The sequence below is a fragment of the Bos indicus x Bos taurus genome, chromosome 15, assembly GCF_003369695.1.
Source record: "Bos indicus x Bos taurus breed Angus x Brahman F1 hybrid chromosome 15, Bos_hybrid_MaternalHap_v2.0, whole genome shotgun sequence".
In the NCBI taxonomy this organism is placed as follows: Eukaryota; Metazoa; Chordata; class Mammalia; order Artiodactyla; family Bovidae; genus Bos; species Bos indicus x Bos taurus.
Window position 1 is genome coordinate 49,477,058 of NC_040090.1, and position 25,328 is coordinate 49,502,385.

At 49.6% G+C, this 25,328-nt stretch overlaps 1 protein-coding gene across 1 annotated transcript; it reads left to right on the plus strand.

Annotated features, from left to right (window-relative positions):
* Positions 1–11,670: 11,670 nt before the first annotated feature.
* On the plus strand, positions 11,671–22,106 carry MYOD1 (myogenic differentiation 1). Its single transcript, XM_027563415.1, has 3 exons — positions 11,671–12,557; positions 13,073–13,151; positions 13,413–22,106. Exons 1-3 carry the CDS (start codon positions 11,928–11,930, stop codon positions 13,658–13,660), a joined length of 957 nt encoding a protein of 318 aa, XP_027419216.1. The 5' UTR covers positions 11,671–11,927; the 3' UTR covers positions 13,661–22,106.
* Positions 22,107–25,328: the final 3,222 nt, after the last annotated feature.

Genomic DNA, 25,328 nt, shown 5'->3' on the forward strand with positions numbered 1-25,328 from the left:
TTGGTGGCCTGTTAATCTAACACAGATGGCCACTCCAGCTCCTGCCATTCACCCTTACTCCAACCAATGGGAGGAGGAAAGGAGAAGTTATAGCCAAGAAATTGCTTACAGATTCCTTCCATTCATACCCTATTGGTCAGAACTTACTCACATGGCCACAGATAACTGCAAGAGAATCTGGAAAATGTAGTCTTCTGGTCATGTTTCAGTCTAAAAATTATATTAGTAAACAAAATAGCAACAAAACAAACATATGCCATAAAAGTGCAATCAGGAAACTCCAGACTCTAGGAAACTCTGCAGGAGAAACAACCCAGCATTTTTTTGTTTGGCCACGCCGCAAGGGTTGTGGGATCTTACTTCCCAATCAGGGATTGAACTGGGCCATGACAGTGAAAGTGTCCAGTCCTAACCACTGGGCAGCCAGAGAATTCCCTAAACAACCGAGTTTTTGTTTTTCAATTAATAAATTACAAAGGAAGAAAGACATTGAAGTTAGATTTACAGGGGCTTAAAAAGATGAGCCAATCACAATGTGTAAGCCCAATTTGGATCATGAGTCAAACAAACAAATGAACAAATAAAAACATATCTGAGATAATTGGAAACCTGATTATTGTTTGGATATTTGGTGGTAAAAGGAATTATTATCAATTTTTTAAGTAGCTTAATGGTATTGTGCTTATGACAATGAAAGTTCTGATCTTTTAGAAATACATAATCAAATATGCACATGTGAAATGGTATAATGTCTGAAATGTGTTTCAAGACAACAGGAGGGTTAAAAGGGGACAATGCATAAACAGGTCAGCTTTGGATATGAGCTAATGGTTGTCAGAGCTGGTAGCCAGGCTCTTTATGCTGCTATGTCTCTTTCGACCTTTGAAGTTATTCATAATTTCAAAAAAACTGTAAAAAAAAAAAAAGAAGTTTTGGTTAGGGAGGCATAAGAGGCAGAGGAGGGGCTGAATGGACAGGGAGCATATTTGATGGGTCCAGCAAGACCCCAAGCCCAGACGTCTCTTTCTATGTTCTTCCCACCTCCCTGGCCTCTGGGACAAGCCACTGGGCCCCCAAGCCCAAACAGCTAAGGAGGGACAGTGAGACTAGAGACTTCTGAGCCTGGCAGATCAGAGGTCAGATGTCAGGGCAAAGGTGGCCACCTCTTGACCACAGAGAAATCGAATCAGTGCCAGCCCCTGGTGACCTTACAATTGCCCATGCCCAGCATATGGGAGTGTCCCTGCTTAGAGGGCATGAAGTGGGGGCAAATTCATCCTTATCTATTCAGAGAATCCTGGGCATAAAGGGCCCTCAAGAAGCCATCAAATCCTTTCCCCTGTCTCCAAGATCTGGGCTTCCAAGAGCTGGCCAGATGTGTAGAGTCAAGAGACCAGGGTTCCCATCCTAGGGCCTCCATAGCTAAGCCTTCGTGAGCCCTGGACAAGTTGCCTAGAACCCTGGGCCTCAGATTTCCACACATTACAGCAGGGATGAATGTTGTTACTGGTGTTGGGGTGGGGCAGGGCCATGGCCACTGAGCTGGACACTCTGCTGGACCCCAGCCTTTTCCGGGGCTGCCTTCCACAGAGCTGCCTCCTCTGGCCTCTCCCAGCCCCTGCGCCCTGCCCTGCCCGCACCAGCCTCGCTGCATCTGTCATCAGCCTGCTCTGCTCCTCTCCCCGGGCTAGGCTTTGTTTGGGGGCGACTGGCAGGCTGCCCATGTGCACGGTGGAGGCGGCAACACCCACTGCGGCAGACAAGGCTTCACGGCTATAAGGTTCCCCACGTTTCCAGCAGCCTTGTGCCCGCCATGGCCCCTGGCTCCAAAAGATTCAGAGCCCAGAATAACCAGGCCAGGCCTCACACTGCCCCATCCTCACCCCACCCACTGCTTAGTCAGAGTTTCCATCCAAAGGGAGAGGTCGCCAGGCAAAAATAATTCCCAAGCCCCTACTGAGCACTGTGAGATGGGCCTCACTCAAGGATACCACAAGCCTTGGCATATTGATCCCTTACAATCCTGAGAGATGGGCACTGGGAGTAGTCACGTTTTACATCTAAGAAAGGTGAGACTCGGAGAAGGGAAGTGACTTCCCCCAAGGGAAGTGAGGGGCAGGGCCAGCATTTGACTCTGTCCGTTGGACCCTTAAGTCCAGTGGAGGTGCTGGGAGCACAGCCCCAGGCACCAGAGACCCAGTCTCTGTGTCAAGGAAGAGCAGCACCACATTCTCCAAGGCCACGTTCAGACAGGGCCTGAGAGAAGGTGTGCCACACCTTCGAGCAAAGCCGAGGATTGACATTCATGGCCCCCCAGTGCTCCTTGGAGTGGGGACCCTCACGTTAACTGCCTTTCCAGTCTGAGGAACAGACTTCCACAGCTATGCTGAGCATCCCCCTCACTCAGGGTTCCCTTTCACTCACTGCCGCCCCGCTGGGCCAGGGGACAGATCAAAGGACAGGCCTCTGCTCTGCGTGCCAAGAAGGGAGGCCCAATAGGGAGGCAGGGAGGCCAAGCAGGCAGGGACCCCTGGCCAGACCCCTCCCTGAATGGGAGTAGAGACAGGAGTCCAACGTCTCTCTCCTTGTCCAGAGAGTGAGCCCCAAGTAGGGGTGTGGAAGGATTCAGGGCCGGGCAACCCCAGGCACAGCAAACACTCTGGTTTGGGCTCCAGTCCAGCCGCTCTTTTCTGTACAAAGTCACTGTCCTCCTCCTGCAAGCCCTCCTTACACCACTCTCTGCCCGTGACTGAACCCATTGTCCTACCTGGGAAACTAGTGGGCTTCACCTCAGAAGGGGGCCCATTTATCCTTCTGGGAGGGTCTGAGACCACAAGTGTCAAATGACCAGAGGAACCCCAGATAGTGTCAGCCACATGGGAACATCCTCTGGCCTGGCTTGGGCTGGTCTCTAAGCCTAGAATGCCTTTCCCTTCAGTAATCCTCCTGGGCAACTCTGCTCACCCTTCAACACCTCAGGAAGAAGGAGTCCCACATATCCTCCTTGGGGCAGTCTTCACAGCTATCCACAGGAGAGTTCCTCGCCCCTTTGAGGGATGTTTTGAGGACTCATTCATGAGTCTTCCTCCTCCCACGAGATGGAACTCCCAGAGGCCCTGTCTGAATGAGCTTCAGATCTTGCTGCATCGCCCAGTTTGGAGCCTGCAACCAGAGTGGCTGCTTACGGAGGAATGGAGGGAGGGGTAGGCCGGTTGGGGCACCTGGGCCATAAATCTCTTGCCCAAACCAAAAGGAGACAGGAATCGAGGAGGCTTCACGGAGCAGGGCAGGATGTAGGGCGGAGGCAGATGACAGATATCCAGGGCAGCCTGGGTACCAGTCATGAGGCTCTCTGCTGTCTGTCTCTCTGCCAGGAAACCTCTGTCCTGGGCGCCACTGGCCAAGGGTGGGCAGGTTTGGGGGAGAGAATCAGGCCTCCCCCAGGAGCCCGACCTCCCCTCAGAGGCGTGTGGCTGGGGCAGCTGCTGGGGGCAGCAGCTGGTGTCTGTCCCCGGAGCCCAGCGGCTGTGTGTGCCTTAATCCTGGTTCCTTGGAGCCCCCAGGCTGGCAGGTGGGCTGATTAGGCAAAGAGGAGGCAACGGGAGAGGGTGGGGAGCTGAGGCCCCTCCCCAGACCCCACAGCTGCCCAGTGGATCCTGCCACGTGTGCTGGCCCTATGGCGGGGCCCCCCATCACTAGCTCTCCCTTCGGCCCTGAGCTGCTCCTCCTTCAACCCTGACATGGAGGCCTGACCTCTCAGCAGGAAGACTCAGTTTAAAAAGTTCAAAGTAGAAACTGCAAGAAAAAGATGGATGCCACCTCCAATACGCCCACTTAGTATCTTTTTTTCTGGGTGGAGCAGGGGACTTCCAGGCACATAGGTGACTGCTGCTGCTGCTGCTGCTAAGTTGCTTCAGTTGTGTCTGACTCTGTGCAACCCCAGAGACAGCAGCCCACCAGGCTCCCCAGTCCCTGGGATTCTCCAGGCAAAAACACTGGAGTGGGTTGCCATTTCCTTCTCCAAGGCATGAAAGTGAAAAGTGAAAGGGAAATTGCTCAGTCGTGTCTGACTCTTCGAGACTCCATGGACTGCAGCCTACCAGGCTCCTCCGTCTATGGGATTTTCCAGGCAAGAGTACTGGAGTGGGGTGCCATTGCCTTAGACAAAGGCAACTCTGTGACCCTGTGGACTATGGCATGCCAGGCTTCTTCGGAGTCTTCTGGAGTTTGTTCAAGTTCATGTCCATTGAGTCAGTGATGCTATGCAACCTTAAGTCTGTGATGTATCTAAGGTATAGTTGTACCTGGCCTAGAATATAAGCCTGTGGGACACAGGAGTGTTCCGTAAGGTTGCTGTGCACAGTGTGTAAGGTATACATGTTTGTGAGGTATACACATTGAATGTGATGTGTAATGAGTGTGAGATGGACATGGTGTAAGAAGTATGCACAGTGTAGACGATACGTCCTTTATATAGGATACACAGATGTATGAAGTGGGCATGGGGTGGAAGATACAGACAGAATGAGTTGTACATGCTGTGTGAGATGTGCCCAGAGTGTGCCTGAGATGTCCATGGAGTGTGAGGTATGCGCAGTGTGAAGGACGTCCTTGGTGCGTGTCCATAGACGCACGGAGGGACAGCAGTGAGGCCAACGCCCCTTCCAAGGAAACGCTCCTGGCAGCTCTGTCCTGGGCCCACACCCCGGACCATTGGCACAGCCTCCTGTGGGTTGTCATAGGCAGAGGAGACAGACAGACATCTGGGTTTTCACAGATCCTATGTGCACAGAGTGGAGGGTGACTTGGAGAGGACTCTTCCTCAACCTTCTGCAGCATCCACACCATCTTAGCTCAAGGACAATATGCATACTTTGATTATATTATTTCTTGTGCCTGACTTAAATCTGTGATGCTTTAAGTTAAACTTGCATTTTAAAACTATTTTTGAGAGTATATTCAGTGAGGATGGTGAACTCTCCTTTCATGAAGTTCTCACCCCAGGAGCCTAAAGCACTCAGGCTGGAAAGCTAATTAGCACCTTCCAGAATCCTGCCTGCATTAGCACCTCTGGTCATTAAGCTCTTGTCACCTTATTTGTGCAGTTTAGTAAACCAGAGCAAGTTTGTACTTCAGACTTCAGGAACCTGAGTCCACGAAGGCCTCTGTGCTCACCACTGTGACTGAGAAGGGCTTTAATTACATAAAGGATAAGCTTGAAGGGCAAGAGACTGTATGAGTGAGATCCTTAGGTCTTTCCAGAAGCCAAGCATCAGCAGTTCATAATCTGGGCCTCAGCTTTCCCTTCCTGGGAGGTGTACCTAGAGACTGAGATGTGCATGCAGCGAGGTGCGCTTGGCACCTGTGTGAGTTGGGGCAGGCAGGGTGAAAAGCTGTGCAGCCTGTGGGGGACATGCCCTTCCCTTCCCTCAGTGCCAAGCTCTCTCCCAAGCCTTCCACCCACTCTGTCAACATGCAACGCCTGGTAAACGTGTTTCTGTGTGAACAAAGCATCACATCCTCACCTCACCCTGTCATTATAAGTCACCCATCCAAGCCATCCCCAAGCCCCATCTCACGCCACCCTCTCACCTTAGCCTGCCTACACAGCATCAGACATCCAGGCCAAGGGCTCCTAGAGCAGTGGAAGCTACACCCATCTCTTCCCCAATGAATCATCTTCTCCTGGCGGAGGCAGTTATCCTAGAGAAGATACTCAACGGTGATCTGTTCTCCCCACCCAGAACTTTCTTCCCCAGATGGGCATGAGGCTGGCTCCCAAGCCTCTTTTACCTCTTCGCTCAAATGTCACTGTGTCAACCTGACCCCTCTGTTTAATTCTGCCCTGGCGCCCCAAGTCCACTCACCCTGCTCTGCTTTTAATATCTCTGTGCCTCCTAACCTACTCCATGATTTACTTATTAGCATGTTTATTGTTTAGTCTACCTGTTAGATTGTCAGCTCCATAAGGGCAGGGAACATTGACTGTTTTGTTCTCTGCTTATACTTCCTGGCACAGAAGGTGCTGCATAAATATTTGCTGAATGAGTGAACGAATCACAGAGCGGATGGCCGGCACTGGGCATACGCCCCCACAGTGCACACACCACTCCATGAAGCCCCGCCCTGCACACGAGGGGGTGTGGGTTACACCTATAATTTGTGGTCTCCCTGCCCCCTTCCCTGTCCAACTCCCAGTTGGACCCCTTTTCTCCAACTCCCAGTCCAACTACTAGACTCCCAAGCCCTGTTTGTATGTGGGAGGCTGGGGAGTACTGTAAAGTGGGAAATATGGCCACCTGTGGAGGATCTCTGGGCCCCTGACCCTGAATCTAGGACCACATCTATTACTGTCCTCATCAACCCAGACTGGCCTCAGTGCAGGACTAGGGGTCTCGTTGGCAGAGATAGAACAGGGTTATCGAGGTGGATCCAGGGGCAGGAAGGGGAAGCCGGGAGACAAAGAGGGGATCTGAGGCTGGCCGGCCCCCACCTGGCCCGTTCTGTGTTCACCCTCTGGCCCTGTGGCATGTCCCCTCCCCCAGCAGATACATGGCCTGTGCCAACCCCGGGGGAAGAGGCCACAGGTCCAGCCTGGGCAAGGGCAGGGTGCTTGAAGACCGGGGCAGGTGCAGGCTGGATTGGGTTTCCAGAGGCTATATATATATATATAAAGGCTGCCGGGTGCCCTGGAGCTGGCCGCTCCCTGAGGGTGCAACTCTGTGGGGCCCAGCCAGGCATGCATTCCTGCCCAGAGGCTGGCTCTCCATTTATAGTCCCAGGCAGGCAGGCCAAGGGAATTGAGGATGGAGGGCTGGAAAGAGTGGAGAGAGAAGAGAGCCCTCCCTCCCTCCCTGCTGCCAAAGGAGCCCCTCATTGTAAAGGCCAGAAGCAAACTCGGGCAGGGTGAGGTGTGCCCTTGCTCCAGATCACACAGCCCACCACCCCGCTTAGCCTTGAGATGGAAGAAGAGGTGCTGGGGGAAGCCCCCTCCATAGGTCCCCCAGTCCATTGCTGTTGGCCTCTCCCAGGAGAAGTCCTTGACTAGACTCTACAATGTAAGAGCTTGGACTCTTTCTGCTTCCAGACTTGACATCTTTTCCCCTCTCTGCCCCCAAGCCAGCACTACAACTAAAGGGTCCCAGGTCCCTGGACAGACACACTTCTCCCTGATCTTTTGGCAACAGGGATGGGATGGTGGTGTTGGCAAACCTTTGCCAAAAGATGTGGTGGCATGTCCAAGAGAGTGACTCCAGGCAGGTATGGGGGTCAGCCCTGTAAAGGTCACCAAGTTCAGTATATCCCAAGCTCTTCAAGCAGCAGAAGACTTGCTGCAAACAAAATCCCACTTGGAAGTCTAATAGAAAAATGGCATCATACCCCCAAACAGTGTATGCATTTTAAAACCATGCTTTCTAATTTCCAGAGAAGACGAAGCTACAAATCAAGTTAAAAACTGTCAATGGAGTTTAGATTTCTAAGCCAAAAGAGATAAAATATTAAATGTGTTTGGTAAGTTTGAACATACAACATTTACTTATTGTAAAGGCACCTTGATGACAGCCCTGAGGTGGTTCTTATGAATGCAAAACACAAAAAGCAAAGCTGTGATCATTTAAGTTTCAGAATCCAATATATTTCTGTGTTTTCTTTGCTTGCTTGAGAAGAATCCAGATCTGCATGAATAAACGGCTTGAAGAGCTTTACCTGGAAATTTCAGGGCACCCTTCAATTAAAGAGTTTGATTCATTTATCCAAGAAACATTTATTGAGTGCCTACTGTGTGCCTGCCTTCCCAGGTGGTGTAGTGGTAAAGAATCCGCCTGCCAACGCAGGAGACCTGGGTTCAATCCTTGGGTTGGAAAGATCCCCTGGAGGAGGCAATGGCAACCCACCCCAGTATTCTTGCCTGGAAAATTCCGTGGACAAAGGGGCCTGGTGGGCTACAGTCTATGGGGTTGCAAAGAGTCAGACACAACTGAGCACACACACATGTGTACACACACACACACACACACACAATGTGCCAGGCATTCTGTGGAGGCTTGAACCAATGGGAAGAAATATTTATTTCAAACTAAATTACTAATATAACTATTCTCATTCCTCATTATAAATGTAAGTCAAAGGAAAAGACTCAAGTTTATTATAAGCACCAAATCTTCCTATAGGATGCTATGACAATATTGCAGCAGGCCATGCATATTTGATGAACTAAAAGATCATGCTTCAGGCAGATGGACCCGAGTCTTTCCTGGGAAGAGTGACCCAGCATGAACATCTAATCATGTATGCGACTATCCTGTTCAGAAGAAATACAAGCAGCCTCATTAATGACACTTTTCAAGATGTTCAAATATATCCATAGAGAGTCAAGGCTATGAGGCCACCCATTCAGTCATTTGACATTTATCAAGTTCCTGCTATGTGACAGCCACTCTGATGGTTTCAGAGAATACCATGGTGAACAAAGCATCCTTGACTTCTTGGGGCCACATCAATCAATGAATGAACCAACTAAGAAGTTAAGAGTGGCTGTGTTAGGAAGAAAATGAGCAGGGTGATGTGACTCAGCTACCATAGAGAGGATGGTCAGAGACATCCCAAGGAGGCGAGTTTGAGCTGAGACCTGGTGTATAAAAAGCAGCCAGTCTTGGGAAGGGCTTGGCAGAGAAGCAGCAAGTATGTAGCATCAAGGTAGGACCATGCTCAGAGTGTTGGCAGACAGGAAAGAAGGCCAGGCTAGCACTGAATGATCGAAGGGGATGATGGGTCCAGGCGCAACTGCAGAGATGGGCTAAGGCCAGTTCACATGGGGCCTGATAGCCCAGGTGGGGAGATGAGAGTTTATTTAAAATGCAATGGGAAGCTTTACAGAGTTTGAAGCAGGACAGAAATATAATCCCATGTACATGTTTAAAAGATTATTCAAGCTGCTGTGTAGTGAATGGAGCCTACTGAGACAAGAGTGGAAGTGAGAGGAGGAACCAGGAGGCTATGGTGGGCATCCAGGCCAGCAGTGTGGCAGTGTAGTCCAGGATGGTTACGGTGGAGATGCAGAGACTTGAGCGATGTCTTAGAGGTAGAGTGGTCAGGCTACCCATGGGCCTAGACCTCCCCTTTGACACTCCAACCTCATAAACCCCCTCCCTACTCAACCTTTCTAGCTGGATGTTGAAAATGCATTTCAAATTTTGTGCCATCCTGGACTCTGGGTCTGCCACTCACAGTCCTGCTCTTCTCCAATTCCATTCTTCCAGGAGCCATCCAAATTTCTCTTGCCTACATCCAATTGCAAATAAATTGTGAAGATTCCATTCCAGTGATCAGCAACATGACCACCCAGATCTGAGCCACAATCACCACTCACTTGGATTTTTCAGTGGGCTCCTAGTTGGTCTCCCTGCTGTGCCTTTGCTCTCCATAGCCAGCTTGCTCCTGTTTATAAGTCAGACGGTAACATTCTTTGCTGCTCAACCTTTCCGTTGACTTTCTATCTCAGAATACAAATCCTTTGCTCCCTCTCTGACCCCATATCTTACCACTCTCACATTTGCTCATTCTGCTTCAGATACACCAGCCTCCTTCATGTACTTTAAAGCTGATAAACAGTCCTTTCCCAGGACTTTTGCACGTGCTCTTCCTTCTATCTGATTCCAGATAGCCGCTTCTGCCCTCCCTTCATTCTGGTCTCTGCTCAAATGGAATCAAGCTAGAGAGGTCTTCCCTGACCACTCCACATAATGAAATAATTTCCATCACTTTTTTCCCAGTCTTGCTTTATTTTCCTTCATAGAACTTATAACCTCCTGACATCATACATTTCCTTGCTTATTTGTTTATTATCTGCCAACCAACCCTACAGTGTGAGCACCATGAGAGCAGAGCCTTGGTTTTGTTCATTGCTGTATCCTCAACACCTAGACCAGTATTTGGTACATAGTGGACACTCCATGAGGTGTGCTGAATGAATAAATGAAGATGGTGCTATGGAGTGAGAGGAGGTGAGCACTTCCTAAAGGGGGACCTTCGGCACTACTAGAGCCAGAGGTGTAGAAGTGGCAGAGAATTAAAGAAGATAGGGCTCCAGAAGAGAAGGACTGACTTCTCAGAGCACAGAGGGCCAGGTTGGACAGCTTCCAGAAGTTAGTGGGAAAGGAACAAGGATCATTCTTGCTTATATCTTTGGGATCCAGGAGGAGAGACCCAGTAGGGGTGTCTGGTCCAAGAGATCTCTAGCCCAAAAATGCGGAGAGGAAGGTGTGGACTGAAGTTTCAGGAAGAGGCTGAGCCACCCTACAGGAGTGGAGAGCTTGTGAGAGAGCTTGTGAGAGTGCCAGAGTTCCACGAGTGGCTGCCTCCTCCTTCTATTACTAGTCTCTCCCGTGGTCCTGGCTGGGGAGAAATGCCCTGAGGCCTTCACAGGAGCCTAGCCCTAAGACTACCTTGGCCTCCGTCGGAGCTCAGTGCCCCAGCTGACAGCAGAGAAGGCTATAAGAAGCACACCTTCCAGCTGTCCAGCTGGTGTCAACGACAGAAGCAAGCCCTCTTGTTAGTATATCCTTGTACCTCGGACTGAGGGCTTCCACATCTTTGCTCTCTTTAGATTCTCACCACCACCACAATCACTCTGAGAGATCGCTATTAATGTCCTCAGATTTACAAAGTGGGGAAACTGAGGTTCAGAAGGAGATGTGACTTCCACAAAATCACACAGGGAACTGTGGAGTTCCGCTTATTGGTCTGCAAACTCCGCTCTCAAAGACTCCACCCTGAAGTCAGGTTCTCAGGTGGTCTCCGCGTTCTAAGCCTTTGCACAATGAACTTTCCCTTTTTTCCCCAGCAGAAGAGACATTGCAGCTGATACCCACACTGGACATCTCCCTGTGGAAACGCGCAGGTTGAATTGGGCAGAAGTTTGTTTCCTTCCCTCCAGACTGGGACAGGCCCTGAGTTTGGAGAGATTGGCACGAAGCTTTAGCAGCGATCATCAACTTCTGTGTAGATGCGGCTGGGTTTCCAAGCGAGCAGAGAAAATGGGCCCGCGACCCTCTGAGTGATTCCCTTGGCAGAAGCTGGCCAAGTGGCACGACCGCAACGTTCAGTCTCAGGTTCCCCCACTTGGACTGAGTCTCATCTCTCGTTGCTCATTTTCCTGCCTCTGACTCTAGCTTTCTGCTCTCTCAATGTCTCAGCCTCTTGGGTTTACCGCTCACCGTCTCACTAACTCAGCTTTGAGTGTACCTCTGCCTTATTGCCCTGTGTCTCTTTCCACATCTCTCCCTGATTCGGTAGATCTGATTTCTACCCCTATCCTGCTCCTGGGTCCCCACAAATCAGTGGACTGAGGGGACCCCAAAGTCAGCCCAAAGGTAAGCGCGCGTTGCCAGCGTTTCCCGCGGAAACACGAGGAGTCCAGTGCTGGAGAAATTTGGAGAGTGTGCCCGGGAGCCAAGTGCAGTTGCGTTGGGCTGCCAGCCTCTGCCTTCCTCCCCGCCTGGGGAGGGGCCCGAGCGCTCGCGCGCGGGTGTCAAGGGGTAGGGGGCTGGCCAGTCTCGGGCCCCTGCTGCCACCCTGGGGATCCCAAGCTCCTCCCTGCTCTGTTCCTATTGGCCTCGGGCGCCCCCGCCTCTAGCCGCTAGCTCGGGCTCGGGGGCCCTTAGGCTACTACGGGATAAATAGCCCTGGGAGCCTGGTGTGAAAGTAGGGGTGGGGAGGCCCCAGGGCGCTGCCGCGGCTCTCCTCGCCGTCCGTCCCTCAGGCGGGACAGGACCGGGGAGGGTGGGGAACAGCTGGTTATACATTCAGACCCTCAGTGCTTTGCTATCTCACTGCTGGGGCTCCAGAACAGCAGCAAGTTTCTGGCAACCCTTGCCGCTGCCGCTGAGGCTGGGCAAAGCCAGGATCGCGCCGCCCCCCGCCGGGATATGGAGCTGCTGTCGCCGCCGCTCCGCGACGTAGACTTGACGGGCCCCGACGGCTCTCTCTGCAACTTTGCAACAGCGGACGACTTCTATGATGACCCGTGTTTCGACTCCCCGGACCTGCGCTTCTTCGAGGACCTGGATCCGCGCCTCGTGCACGTGGGCGCGCTCCTGAAGCCCGAGGAACACTCGCACTTCCCTGCAGCCGCGCACCCGGCCCCGGGCGCGCGCGAGGACGAGCATGTGCGCGCGCCCAGCGGGCACCACCAGGCGGGCCGCTGTTTACTGTGGGCCTGCAAGGCGTGCAAACGCAAGACGACTAACGCCGACCGCCGCAAGGCTGCTACCATGCGCGAGCGGCGCCGCCTGAGCAAAGTCAACGAGGCCTTCGAGACGCTCAAACGCTGCACGTCTAGCAACCCAAACCAGCGGCTGCCCAAGGTGGAGATCCTGCGCAACGCCATCCGCTATATCGAAGGCCTGCAGGCGCTACTTCGCGACCAGGACGCCGCGCCTCCCGGCGCTGCCGCTGCCTTTTACGCGCCTGGCCCGTTGCCCCCCGGCCGCAGCGGCGAACACTACAGCGGCGACTCGGACGCTTCCAGTCCGCGCTCCAACTGTTCCGACGGCATGGTAAGGCCAGGACCCTGGGCTAGAGAAGTGCGGGCAGCTCTTGGTATATCAGGCATGTGTTTACGAGAGGGCAAGGAGCTGGCCCTCCGGTTGGGAGGGTTGGGCGGGGAACCTTCCAAGGAGTGGACCCCCGGTGGAGTCCACTGCCACCCCCAGGCAGCTGTCACTGGGGCGGCCTAGGGCTTTGGGGATGCACAGGAAGGATACGATCCATCCGACTGGGGGCACTGTTAGAACACTGCTGCGCCGACACGAAGATCTGCTTTTTCTCCTCTTATGCCTGTTGCAGAAATGCAGATTTGTGCTCCTGGGTGACTGTCTGCCCTCTCTTTGGCTCGGCATGCTGCAGACAGCTCCTGCCCACCCTTGCTCCCCAAACCAGACAGATCCGGGCCCGGAACTCTCGTGGCTGAGATTTGGGGAGTTGGGAAGTCGGGGAGGGGGCGGCTGCAGGGAACAGAGCTCCTGCCCTGCGCAGTTCCCAGGCCTGACTCGGTCGTCCTTTCCATTTGCAGATGGACTACAGCGGCCCCCCGAGTGGTGCCCGGCGGCGGAACTGCTACGACCGCACTTACTACAGCGAGGCGCCCAACGGTGCGTATTCGCGCCTCCTTCCCACATGCCCTTTTGAGTTTCCCTGGCTTCTCTTTATCTAGGACCTCCTTGCCCCCATCCTGGAAGATGGTACCGGGAATGAAATACTAAGCATGTAGTTCCCTCCTTTTTCATCCTGAAATTTCGTGGGATCCTCATGAATTCTGGCTGGCCCTCAGTTCCCCGTCTGCCCCAAAGCACTGAACTCGGAGGTGGGAGACTTGTGCACCCCTGCATACTAACCTACCCCTCCCCGCGCAGAACCCCGGCCCGGGAAGAGCGCTGCGGTGTCGAGCCTCGACTGCCTGTCCAGCATCGTGGAGCGCATCTCCACCGAGAGCCCCGCCGCGCCCGCGCTTCTGCTAGCCGACGCGCCGCCGGAGTCGTCTCCTGGCCCGCAGGAGGCCGCCGGGAGCGAGGTGGAGCGCGGCACCCCCGCTCCTTCCCCCGACACTGCCCCTCAGGGCCTCGCGGGCGCGAACCCCAACCCGATTTACCAGGTGCTCTGAGGGGTTGTGCGGCCTCATCGGGGGGCGCCGCTGCCCACGGGCCCGAGGGATGGCGCCCTCAGGGTCCCTCGCGCCCAAAGATTGCGCTTAAGTGCCAACCACTCTCCTCCCAACAGCGCTTTAAAAGCGACCCTCCCGAGGTAGGAGAGGCGAAGGAACTGTTGTGTTTCCGCCTCCCGCACCCCAGGGCAAGGACCTGGTCCTTTTTTTCCCGCCTACTCAGCGCTCTTCCCTGAGACCCGCTGTGGCGGCCGTTTGATGTTACTCCGTGGGCCAGAGCTGACCCTTGAGGAGCCAGGCCCTTCCTCTTCCTCGCCCCCTCCCCCATGGGGGTGTGTGACCCACGCAGGCCTAAGCCCCGCCCCCAAGACCCCCGACCGCTTAAAGGGGCGTGCCCCTCCTTTCCGGAGCCCCCTGGGGACTTCAGCTGTTTCCCGCCGCTCCCTTCCCAAGTGTAACAGGTGTAATGGTAACCACTCCCACCCCCCAACCCCCACCCCCGGTTCAGGACCACTTTTTGTAATACTTTTGTAATCTATTCCTGTAAATAAGAGTTGCTTTGCCAGAGCAGGAGCCCCTCGGGCTGTATTTATCTCTGAGGCATGGTGTGCGGTGCGACAGGGACTTTGTATGTTTATACGGCAGGCAGGCGAGCCGCGGGCGCTCGCTCAGGTGTTCGAAATAAAGACGCTAATTTATACCGCGGTGGCTCCGGCTTTCGCTAGGGTTGGGGACTGGATTTTAACAGCGAGGGAAATCCGCAAACTGGGCCAGCTGTACCGCAGCGACCCCTGTAGGCGGCAGACGGACTGCAAGGAGGAAGCCTGGGGCCTTTGGGAGGGAGGGGTGTGTACGTTTCCATTACGTGAGGAGGTTCTTCTGACCATAACAGCACGTCACAGCACACAGATCAGTAGTTTTCATGTCAGGATGGATATTAGAGCGATCTGAGTCGTTAATAAAAGGTCCATGCGATTCTGATTTAAAGTATCTGCCACCTAGATACCCACAGCCAGGTACTGGTATTTTTCAAACTACTCAGTTGATGCTGAAGTGCATACGGTTGAGAATCACGCCCCTCCAGACACAGAGTGAAGCCAGGTATGGTGTCCCGAAGGATCCGTGGAAAATTATGTCCCCCAGATGCCACTCGAAATCCTCATAGGTATCATAAGGGGCTTAGAGCATTATGAGGAAAAACTAAATGAGTGTGAAGGGTACTTCCAGGCTCTCGGTGATAGGTGTGACCGCAAAGGGCCAGCATGGACGGCCAGGCAGGCACAGACACATCTACTGTAAGTAGCCCAGCACTTAGAGCATCTTGGCACAGTCCGATCTCGTAAGAAGACACGGGTCCAGAGCCTGCAGGGAGAGGGGAGCGTGCACAGCTGCATCGTCACAGGTGGCATCAGTGCTGGTTTCAAGCTATAAACACCCTGAGAGCTGAGAAGGGGCTACTGATTTAGTCAGGGTGCTGCGGAGGGCTTCCTGGAAGAGGCGCCACTTGAACTGTGTCTTGGGAAACGAAAGAAGACAACACATGCACAATGCCACAGACCTCCCCTCACACACACATACACATGGGGGACACACACACATACTCAGGGAACACACACACAGGGGACACACATAGAGGAACCTCTGGGAGGGCACCCCGGATGGATGGCTTGGCAAAAGCCAATTCCAACCCCTAATTCACATACTCTTGTCACCAGGACCTCAATGGCTCCTATAATCCCACTCCTACAAATGTTTTTTTCCCTGAAAACCTTACAGGCCCCTTTTCAAGGGCTCTTCTCACCCAGGAGGGGCAGGTATGGAGAGTGCCTGGGGAATGCAGGCAAGACATAATGGCAGAAGGAAGAGCCAGGGTTCTGCTCTCTGCTCTAGGAGAGCCTCAGCTCTCCCCAGTGTAGGGCCCCTGGGGAGCCACCCAGGGCTCTTTGCTGCTACTAATGATTCTCCACTTTTCATCTGGCTGCCACCCCAGATGTGCCTTGGGGTTCTTTACACTCCCTTGGGATCCCTTAGGGCTCATTCATGAATTCATTCATTCAGAAGATGCCAGGTCCCAGGCTGGGTGAAGACAGAGACTTGTGGACACAGTTCTGACATTGGGATGCACCCAGACATTTTGGGAGGCTGGATCTTTTAGCAACTGGTTACATGGCAATGAATTAAGTGCTCGAATGGGGACGTACATGGAGAGGAGTGCAGTAGGAACAGAAGGTATAGACAGCAAGCAGACCCTAATAAGAATCTTAAAGGAGTTGACAAGAAAAGAGCTGCCAAAGAAGGATGCTCCAAGCTGAGGATATAGCAAAGGCCAAAGACCCAGAGGTGACAGAAAGTAAACTATGCCTTCACACAAGGGGCCAGAGGTGAGATGGGGAAAAGGCAGAGGTGAGGCCACAATGGACCTCAATTAGGCTTTATCCTGAAGGCCATAGGGAGCCATAGAGGAATCTAACCAGGGGAAGAATACAAAGAAATCTGTATTTTAGAAAGACCAGTCTGAGCTGGCAGAACGATAAGAGGGAACTAGACACGAGACTTGAGACTTGTCAGGAAGCCACCAGGGTTTCTCAGAGGAGATATGGTATGGCCTGAACTGGGGTAGTGATTGGGGATGGGAGAGAAAGAGGAATAGAGACAGTGGTGCCAGATAAAGTGTAGGGGTTGACAGGACAACGGAGAACCTTGAGGGCAGAGTTCCTACCTTCACACAGCTTAAAGAGGGAAACAGCCACTAGACAGAGACTCAAGTGATGTTAGAAATGGTGGGTAATACCACAAGGAGAAATAAAGGGAGGGTGCAGTGGGAGATGATGATGGAGTACGAAAGAGTAATCAGGCAAAGGGAGGAGGAGACAGAGCTTCTGCACTAAGGAACCAGTAGCCTAGAGGGTTATGGGCTCCTGTATATAAGAAGAAGGCTCCAGTAGCTTATAGGGTTACTATAGCCTATAGAGAGCTAGTGTGCAATTTGAAAAGGGGGTCTCTTCTTTCCTAAGGACGCTGTCCTGCACCAGGGCCCATGGCTAGGGACGAAGAGCAGGCTGGCCTTCAGCCCTCTCTCACCTCCGTGGCCAGGTCTTCACAGAGCCTTGTGTCTGGAGGCCCCAAGGAAGGCGGGAGAAGGAGGAGCCAAGGGTGACCCTGGGCTCTGGTTTGCTTCAGGGTGGAATGTGGTGCTATTATAGAGATAGAGACCTCTGGAGAAGAAGAAGCAGGGATGGGGGCAGATTTAGTCAAGGACACTTTGGTTACAAGTGACAGAAACCCAATTCAAACAAGGTTAAACCCTACAGGGAATGTGTTGGAAGGACGAAGGGCCGTTCACATAAGGGAGCAGGGCTGCAACACCACAGCACCTGTGGGCCTGAGAGCTGGGACTGGAGCCCCTCTTGCTCTTCGACACACCTCCTTCTTGCCTTCTCTCTCTCCTGGTCCATATTGGTTTTCTACAGCAACTCAGGGGTTTACCTCACCATTTAACTCCAGTCTGAAAATTCCCAGAAAAAAACTTCAACTAGATCAGCTTAAATCATGAGGCAAGATTTGAACCCAGGCAAAGAGGTTCCAGAGACTGCATGCTGAGTGGCCCAGCCCCAGAGCCTCTGCAGAGGAAGTAAGGAGAGAGGAAGAGAGCATGTCAGGATGCAGGGGAGTAGCTAGAGAGCAGCCACCAGAGTGGCTCAGATGGTAAAGAATCCACCTGCCAATGCAGAAGACCTGAGTTTGACCCCCAGACCGGGAAGATCCACTGCAGGAGCCCATGGAAATCCACTCCAGTATTCTTGCTTGGAAAATCCCATACACAGAGGAGCCTGGTAGGCTACATTTCATGGGGTTGTAAAGTCAGACACGACTGAGTGACTAACACTTTCAGCTAGAGATCAAATCACCCCGTGAATGATGGGGTTTGAGGTCCCCTCCTGACCTGTTTTTCATCTCAGTTCCCTGGGCAGGGCCAGAGGTGGGGGACATCTAGCTGAATCCCATTTGCAGTGTAGATGAAACATCCCTGTTCTTGGGGCCATTTTCACCTGGGCTGGATCTGAGGAGATACTGGGCCATGCTCTCCATAGAGACATGTGAGTATCTCTACACACGTGTGCTCACACAACAGCACACAAGAACTCAGAACATACCGTCAAAGCTGGTGTACCTGGAGGCTAAGGACGTTTAAGCTTTAGGTCCTGTCCCTGGCATGAAAAGCCCTAGAAATAGGTTCACATGGTTTAGTTTTTTCTTTTTTCTCACATATTTCAAAGTAAAATATTTTAGGAAACTGGTTATGACCATTGTTTCTATTCTGACTTCCTCCCTCATGTCAGGTGGCATCTATGGGCATGTTGAGGTCCTCTCGAGAGGTGTACATCTTATTTGGGTGTAGTGGAATATATTTTAAATAAATGAAATATAAAACAGAAGCAATAACAATGAACAATGAAATAAATTACAATGATTCTGACATTGAGAAAACAACGGTACCCCCAACATCTATTTAGATCATACCAAATGGAGCTGTTACCCTTATAAGTTCAAGGCATTTTTCTTAATTTTGAACAGGCTGCATTCTTCATATTTAAACCTTTCTTATCAAAGTCCATCTGAGAACTCTTTTAGAATGAATAAGCCCTTTTACATGCAAAAATACTGTATATTTTGTTAGTGCAATTTAATTCCTTAAAATTTGAAATATATCTATAATCTATTGAATAATGATTAAATACAAATTTTTGTTTTCAGGTTCTTTGTTAGTATGCTTAAAGGTATAATTTTATTCTATCTTCATTACAGGAATGATGATAAATTGAAATTCCATTGTTAAAAATTATTTTTAAAAAGGATGCTACTCCTGTAGCATTAAATTCCATTATCTTTATTTAGCATAAAGAGAAAATGATTATTTTCCTGTGGAGCTAGAGTGATACAGGCAGTGCTGTAAACATTATTCTCTAAAGAGTTATGTAGAGCCATGACTCGCCATATATATATATAGTTTTAAATATTTTTGATGTAGTATCCTAGGACAAATTATAAATGGAATTGTCTCTGACTAGCATTTATTTAATTTGTAATTATGTAAAATAACACCAGTATAAAAAATGTACTGGCAGGTTTCCTGGCGGCTCAGTGGTAAAGAACTCACCTGCCAATGCAGAAGATGCAGGTTCCATCTCTGAGTCAGGAGGATCCCCTGGAGAAGGAAATGGCAACCCACTCCAGTGCTCTTGCCCAGGAAATCCCAAGGACAGAGGAACCTGGCAGGTGATAGTCCACAGGGTTGCAAAAAGAGTTGAACACAACTTAGAAAATAAACAACAACAACAAAAAACAATTTATTAAAAGAGAGAACTTTTGAACAGAATTATTGATAAGTCTCTTGCATTGTTTGGTAATCTATTCAACAAAGAAGAGTGAATTACCTGAGCATATTGGAAAACGATTTAAGTTTTTGCTGGTCTAACACAAAATAGTTACATTAACAAAGATAGAATAAAATTCATAATATGCCACTATAACAAGACCTTAGCATCAACAAATTTTTAAATGAACATTACCAATTTAAAAGCATTTAAGTAATCACCACACAGGAAAACTGAAAATACCTTGAACTCCTATAGTCCACAGATGAGAGAAATTTGATGGCACTTCTGCCAAATTTGACAATTTTAAAAGTGTACATTTTAGTTACACTTTCCAATAGATGTTTCCAATAGAGTGGTAAACCTGAAAGAAACTTTCCTAAATTATCAATGATATCAAAATAAGTTTTGATCAACTGTGTTGAGGGAGAGACTGAATTAGCTCTCAATTCTCTGTATAGAAAATGATATTATAGAACCACATGAAGAGGCATTTAAAGAATATACAGCCTGATATGGGTGGAAAGGGGTGGGCAAGACTGAAAAAGGCAAAAAAAAAAAGAAAAAAGATCCAGAAGAGAAAGGCAAAGGAGATGAGAAGGAAGATAAAGACCAAAATGGTGATGGTGATAATGATGGAAAAAAATAAATTGGTTCTAACTCAAGTTTTTTCTCTCCTATAAAACACTTAAATCCTTGGCACACAGCTCACTAGTATTAAGAGGGACAGTGTGAGGCTGTGTAGGTTTTGTTTTTATAACATACAGCGTCACTTTTGTATAGTTAACTCTTTTCCCCCAGATAACATTTAACTGTGGATATTAATTCACAAAGAACTTTCCTGGTAGAAGTGAGGTGCAAGTCCCAGCTGATATCAATGGCCACATGTTTTCCAGGATGTGGGCCTGGCTGTGCCTCTGACCAGCTCTGAAACCTTGGGAATGTGGCTTCACCTTTTTGGACTTGGGCTGTCTCTCCGTGTAATGAATTAGTGAATTTAAAAGGTATGTTCCAGTTCTGAAACTAACTTAAAGCATTTTGGAGAAAGAAAAAGATAACTAAACAGGTCCTCTACAGATAAGGGAGCTGGCACCATGACAGATTCTTCTTAGCATAAGCAAATTATTTATAGCCTCCTGGTTTACTAATCCTTCTTTTACTTTTCACAATAAAAAAAAAAGGGGGGGATACAATTTACATATCACAAAATTCAAACTGGTAAAGTGCTGAATTCGATGGTTTGTACTATAGCCACAGCTTTGTGCAACCATCATCATTATCAAATTCCAAAACATTACTCCCCAAAGAAACCCATACCCCTTAGCTGTCACTGTCTCTCCTCGCCCCAGCCTGTCCCTATGAATCTGCCTATTCTGGACATTTGATGTGAATGGACCCACACACTAGGTGGCCTTTTGTGCATGGCTTCCTTCACTTAGCATGTTTTCAAGGTTCATCCATAGTGTAGCAGCTTAAAAGTACTTCATTCCTTTTTATATCTGAATAATATTCTACTGTGTGAATACACCCTATTTTGTTTATCCATTCCTCAAGTGATAGATATTTGGCTTGTCTCCATTTTTTTAGCTCTTATGAATAATGCTGTTATAAACAGTTATGTACAACTTATTGTGTAAACATATGATTTTAATTCTCTTGGGTATATACTTAAAAGTGAAATTGTTGGATATATCATAATTCTATGTTTAAGTTTTTGAGAAACTATCAAAGTCTTCCCCACATCAGCTGCACCATTTCACATTCCCATCAGCAAGGTATGAGTGTTCCAATTTCTCTGCTTCCTCAACAAGCGCTGTTATGGTCTTTTTATTCCAGTTGTCCTAGTGGGTGTGAACTGTATTTCATTGTAGTTTGATTTGCATTTCCTTAATGACTAACCATGTTAGCATTTTTTATGTTCTTCTTGGCTATTTGTATATCTTCTTTGGAGAAATGTCTATTCAAATCTTATGTCCATTTTAAAATGAGGTCATTTGTTTTTTTATTATTGAGTTATGAGGGTTTTTATATATTCTAGATACTAGACCCTTATCAGATATATAGTCTGAAAATATTTTCTCTCACTTTATGGATTGTCTTTTCACTTTGTTGATATTGTTCTCTGAAGCACTAAAGTCTTTTTGGTTTTGGAGTCCAATTTATCTATATTTTCCTTTTGCTGCTTGTATTTGAGGCATCATATCTAAGAAACCATGACCTAATCCAGGGAAGCATTTTATAGTTTTAGCTCTCACATTTTAGGTATTCGTTTAGTTTTAGTTGATTTTTCTAGATAATCTGAAGAGGGGATCCAACTTCACTCTTTTGCATGTGGGTAGCCAATTGTTCCAGTGCTTTTCATTGAAAAGACTCTTCTTTCTTCCATTGAATTGTCTTGGCACCATTGGCAAAAATTAAGTGACTATAAAATGTATGGGCTTATTTCTGGACTCTCAATTCTATTCCATTGATCTGTGTATCTACCCTTATGCCAATACCACACAGTCTGATTACTGTAGCTTCATAGTAAGTTTTGAAATGAGGAAGTGTGAATCCTCCAACTTTGTTCTTCTTCAAGATTATTTTGGCTACTCTGGGTCCCATCCATTTCATGAACGTGTCTGAATAACCCAGTCCTGGTAGTATTTTCAGTAGCCACAAACCTTGCCCAATACACTATGGGAGGCTATAAAGTGGCATGTAAATTTAAAGCAGATTCATGTTGATGCACAGAAAGAAATAGTTATAAGGGAGGATGATGATTTTTTTTTTTTCATTTTCAGCCATATTTGATGAAGCTTTAATACAACAAATGTGGTTTTGTTAACTGAACATCATTTGGTAATTGCAAAAAAAGTTGCAACTGTTTTCATTGGCATTATGAATGCTTCCAAGTAAATACAGCATATTTAAAAAGTATTATGTAGGTGTGTTAGAAAGTTAATAACAATATTAAGCAATTGTTTTTCTGGATTTTTTAAAACATTTTTAGTATTTGTTGGTTTTCTAAATTTTACATTTGGTCTTGATTTCTTCTCTAAGTCTCAATAAATATTCACTTTTGTACACAACTTTCTATTCTTTTTTTTTTTAATGTGACCCCACCCCCACTCCCCACCCTGACCTCCAACCCCCACCAAATGTCTAAACTTCAGGCCTCCCTGGTAAGTCAGCTTGTAAAGAATCCACCTGCAATGCAGGAGACCCTGGTTCAATTTCTGGGTTGGGAAGATCCGCTGGAGAAGGGGAAGGCCACCCACTCCAGTATTCTGGCCTGGAGAATTCCACTGATGGAGGAGCCTGGTGGGCTACAGTCCATGGGGTTGCAAAGAGTCGGACACAACTGAGCTACTTTCACATTCACTTTCACTTTCACGCCTCACAGCCTGCACACTGCAGGCTGACTCAGACATGAGGGCCCAGAGAACACACAAGGTTCCTATAGGGAGTCGCAGCCATGCATCTCCAGCTACTTCTGGGAGAACTCGGTGGCTGCTGACTGGTCCTGTGGGGACACTCCTGCTGTAGTGCCCGCATCTACCCATTTTTCCCACACATGTGCACACCTGACCATCCTATGCATCCTTCACCACAGCCATCATCATTTCCCACTCCTCACCTTCCTCCTACATTCAAGAACAAGAGGCCAGGTATTGAGGCCCTTCTTCCTCAAAGTCAAGCCCAGGGAGGGCTGACGCTCTGCCCCTGAGGCCATACTGCCACTGAGCGACGGGCTTGGCTGTGAATGGCAGGAGCCCAGGAGAGAGACACGGGATAAGGCTGGTCACAGAGGGTTTGGAGGAGATGGGCAATCCGAGGGAAGGGGGATGAGGGAAGGAGAGGAAGTTAATGAGAGAGGCTAGCTCACTGAATCCTCACAAAATCCTCCCTTTACACAGCTGAGGAAACAGAAGTGTGGAGAGAGAATGTGGCTGTTTTACGCAGCTAGTAAGTAGCAAAATGAGCTTTGGAACCAAATCCCTCTCCATCAGTGGTCCCTGCAACCAGAGGAAGTTTCACCCTCCTCCAAGGAATTTTGACAGTATCCACAGACCTTTCTGATTTGTTCTGAATGGGGAAGGGGTTCTACTGACATCTGGGCTTCCCTAGTGGCTTGGTGGTAAAGAATCCGCCTGCAATGCAGGAGGCCTGGGTTCAATCCCTGGGTTGGGAAGATCCCCTGGAGAAGGGAAAGGCTACCCACTCCAGTATTCTGGCCTGGAGAATTCGATGGACTGTATAGTCCATGGGGTCGCAAAGAGTAGGACACGACTGAGGGACTTTCACTTTCTACTGACATCTAGTGGGCAGAGGCCAGGAATGCTACTAAACCTCCTAGGAGAGCCCCACGACAGAGGATAATCTGGTCCAAAATGTCAATAGTGCAGAGACTGACAAGCCCTGCTCTCGCACTTCCCTGGAAGATTCTTTACCTTGGCCCTTTTAGAGACTTTCGCTGGACTAAGAGATCTGAGATCCACTCGCCCAGGGATCACAAGAAAAAAACAACTGTACACCCCACCCCATTCCCAGCTTAGGCACCAGGCTCAGTGCTCACGCTACAGATCTGACAGCTACCATCACCAGTTTCCAACTACGGCACCTCTAGTTTCACCCTCCCCTGTCCATTGGAGGGAGGAGTTCTGATCTGCAGAAGAGAGAGGCCTGTGTGGTACACTGCTTATTATCTCCCCAAAGCCTGCTCTGCGCCCTGGTTAGGTTAGTTCTCAGATTTGGCCACAAGATGGCACCCCAACCCACCAGGAATATGAAGGCTCCTGGCCTGGGAGAGAGCATATGGGATGGGCCAACCTGTATCAGGGCCTGCGAGGGGTGGACTTGGGCCAGTTCCAGAGCCTAGCAGGACCAGATCTAAGGCCTGCAAGTGCCAGGTGTGAGAACACAGGCCAAACTTGGCTTCAGGACTCTCTTCACCTCTTTCTAGCCCATATCCTACCTTAGCTCATTCTTCATCACTCCCATCAACCCCCTCCTCCAGCCTCAACAAGAGAAATGACAGAGCTGAGGTGTTAGGATATAGGGCTTATTATCATTCATCAATAAAGAAACTGACACAGAGAAGTTGAGTGATTTGCCCAAGGTCATAGCTAGTCAATGGTGGAGCTAGGATTTGAACACAAGTAATTTGGCTCCAAAGTTTATGCTCTTGACCACTGAATAACATCACCCCACTGTTAATTCACTGTACCCTGAGCCCTGCCTGTATACTCTTTAGTATCAGCCACTGATACCAAAAAGACACTCTGCATAGTACCATTGCTTTCCTCTGCAAGGAAGGGAGCAAATGTCTATGAGTAAGAGGAACAGCTCAAAAGTGGTGAGGTTCTCATCTGGGCTGAGGGTCTGTGGTTAGCCTTGTGGGTAAAAGGCTAAGGCTCTGTTCAGTGGTTCCTCCTCCCAACCCCCATTTCTCTGGGGTTATTTCCCTTCCCCATCCCACCCCCCCCCACCCCCACGCCCGCCATGATGCCCTCTTGATTTCTCTGGGCTTTATGCAAATGCCAGCCTTCTCACAGTGTGAAGAGGAAGTGAGAGAAAGAATTTTTATGTCCCTGCTTAGGATAGAGAAGGGGGGCATCCTCTGGGGCCTCAGAATGTCATCAAGGATGAAGGTGGGACAGCATGGGGCATCTCCTGGGCAGCTACCCTCTCCCACCTGGGAGGCTCCTCTCTCTGAGCCCACTCTGCTTACCTTGTATTTTAGGTGTGATGGATACACTTTCACACTCCCCCTCCTTCTAGCCCTGTCCTGCCTCTTTCTCTAGCCCTACATGGCCAGGGCTGACCAGGGCTTCTTCCAGCTTCCCTCTTCTAAGCACCCTTTGCCTCTCTCTGCCTCTCCCTCTGCTTCTTCTCACCCCCTGGGGCATGCTTCAGTTCCCCATTATGGTTCACCATGGGGTAGAAGCCTGAGTGGGGTCTGCACTGACTCCCCAAGAAAACCTGGGTGGGTTTCCCCTTGACTCAGCCCTGGTTTAGGGCTCCAGACTCCTATGGTCTCTCACATGAGGATTCTAGGATCCCAGCCCCTCTCCTGGCCTTTCTCAAATCATCCAGCCCTTAATGAGGAGCTACTGTGGCTCTGTGCAGTGTAGGGAGAAGCAAGCAAGAAGGAGCCCTGGTGGAGTTGAGAGTTCTTTTTCTGAGGAAATGAAGTAAGCTACAGTGAAGGTTAAAGAGCCATACTCTGATTCATGTGGTCCTGCAAGAGAGGGAAGTGGTGGAGCCCTGTGCCCCTCTGGTTGGCAGAATCACAAGAAGCTTCCACAGGG

What these genes read in the sequence shown, in the direction of transcription:
- MYOD1 (XM_027563415.1), top strand. Translation starts at nt 11,928, where the DNA reads ATGGAGCTGCTGTCGCCGCCGCTCCGCGACGTAGACTTGACGGGCCCC. An exon ending in CCAACTGTTCCGACGGCATG is followed by an intron (nt 12,558 to 13,072) that starts GTAAGGCCAGGA and finishes TTCCATTTGCAG; the next exon opens with ATGGACTACAGCGGCCCCCC. An exon ending in CTACAGCGAGGCGCCCAACG is followed by an intron (nt 13,152 to 13,412) that starts GTGCGTATTCGC and finishes CTCCCCGCGCAG; the next exon opens with AACCCCGGCCCGGGAAGAGC.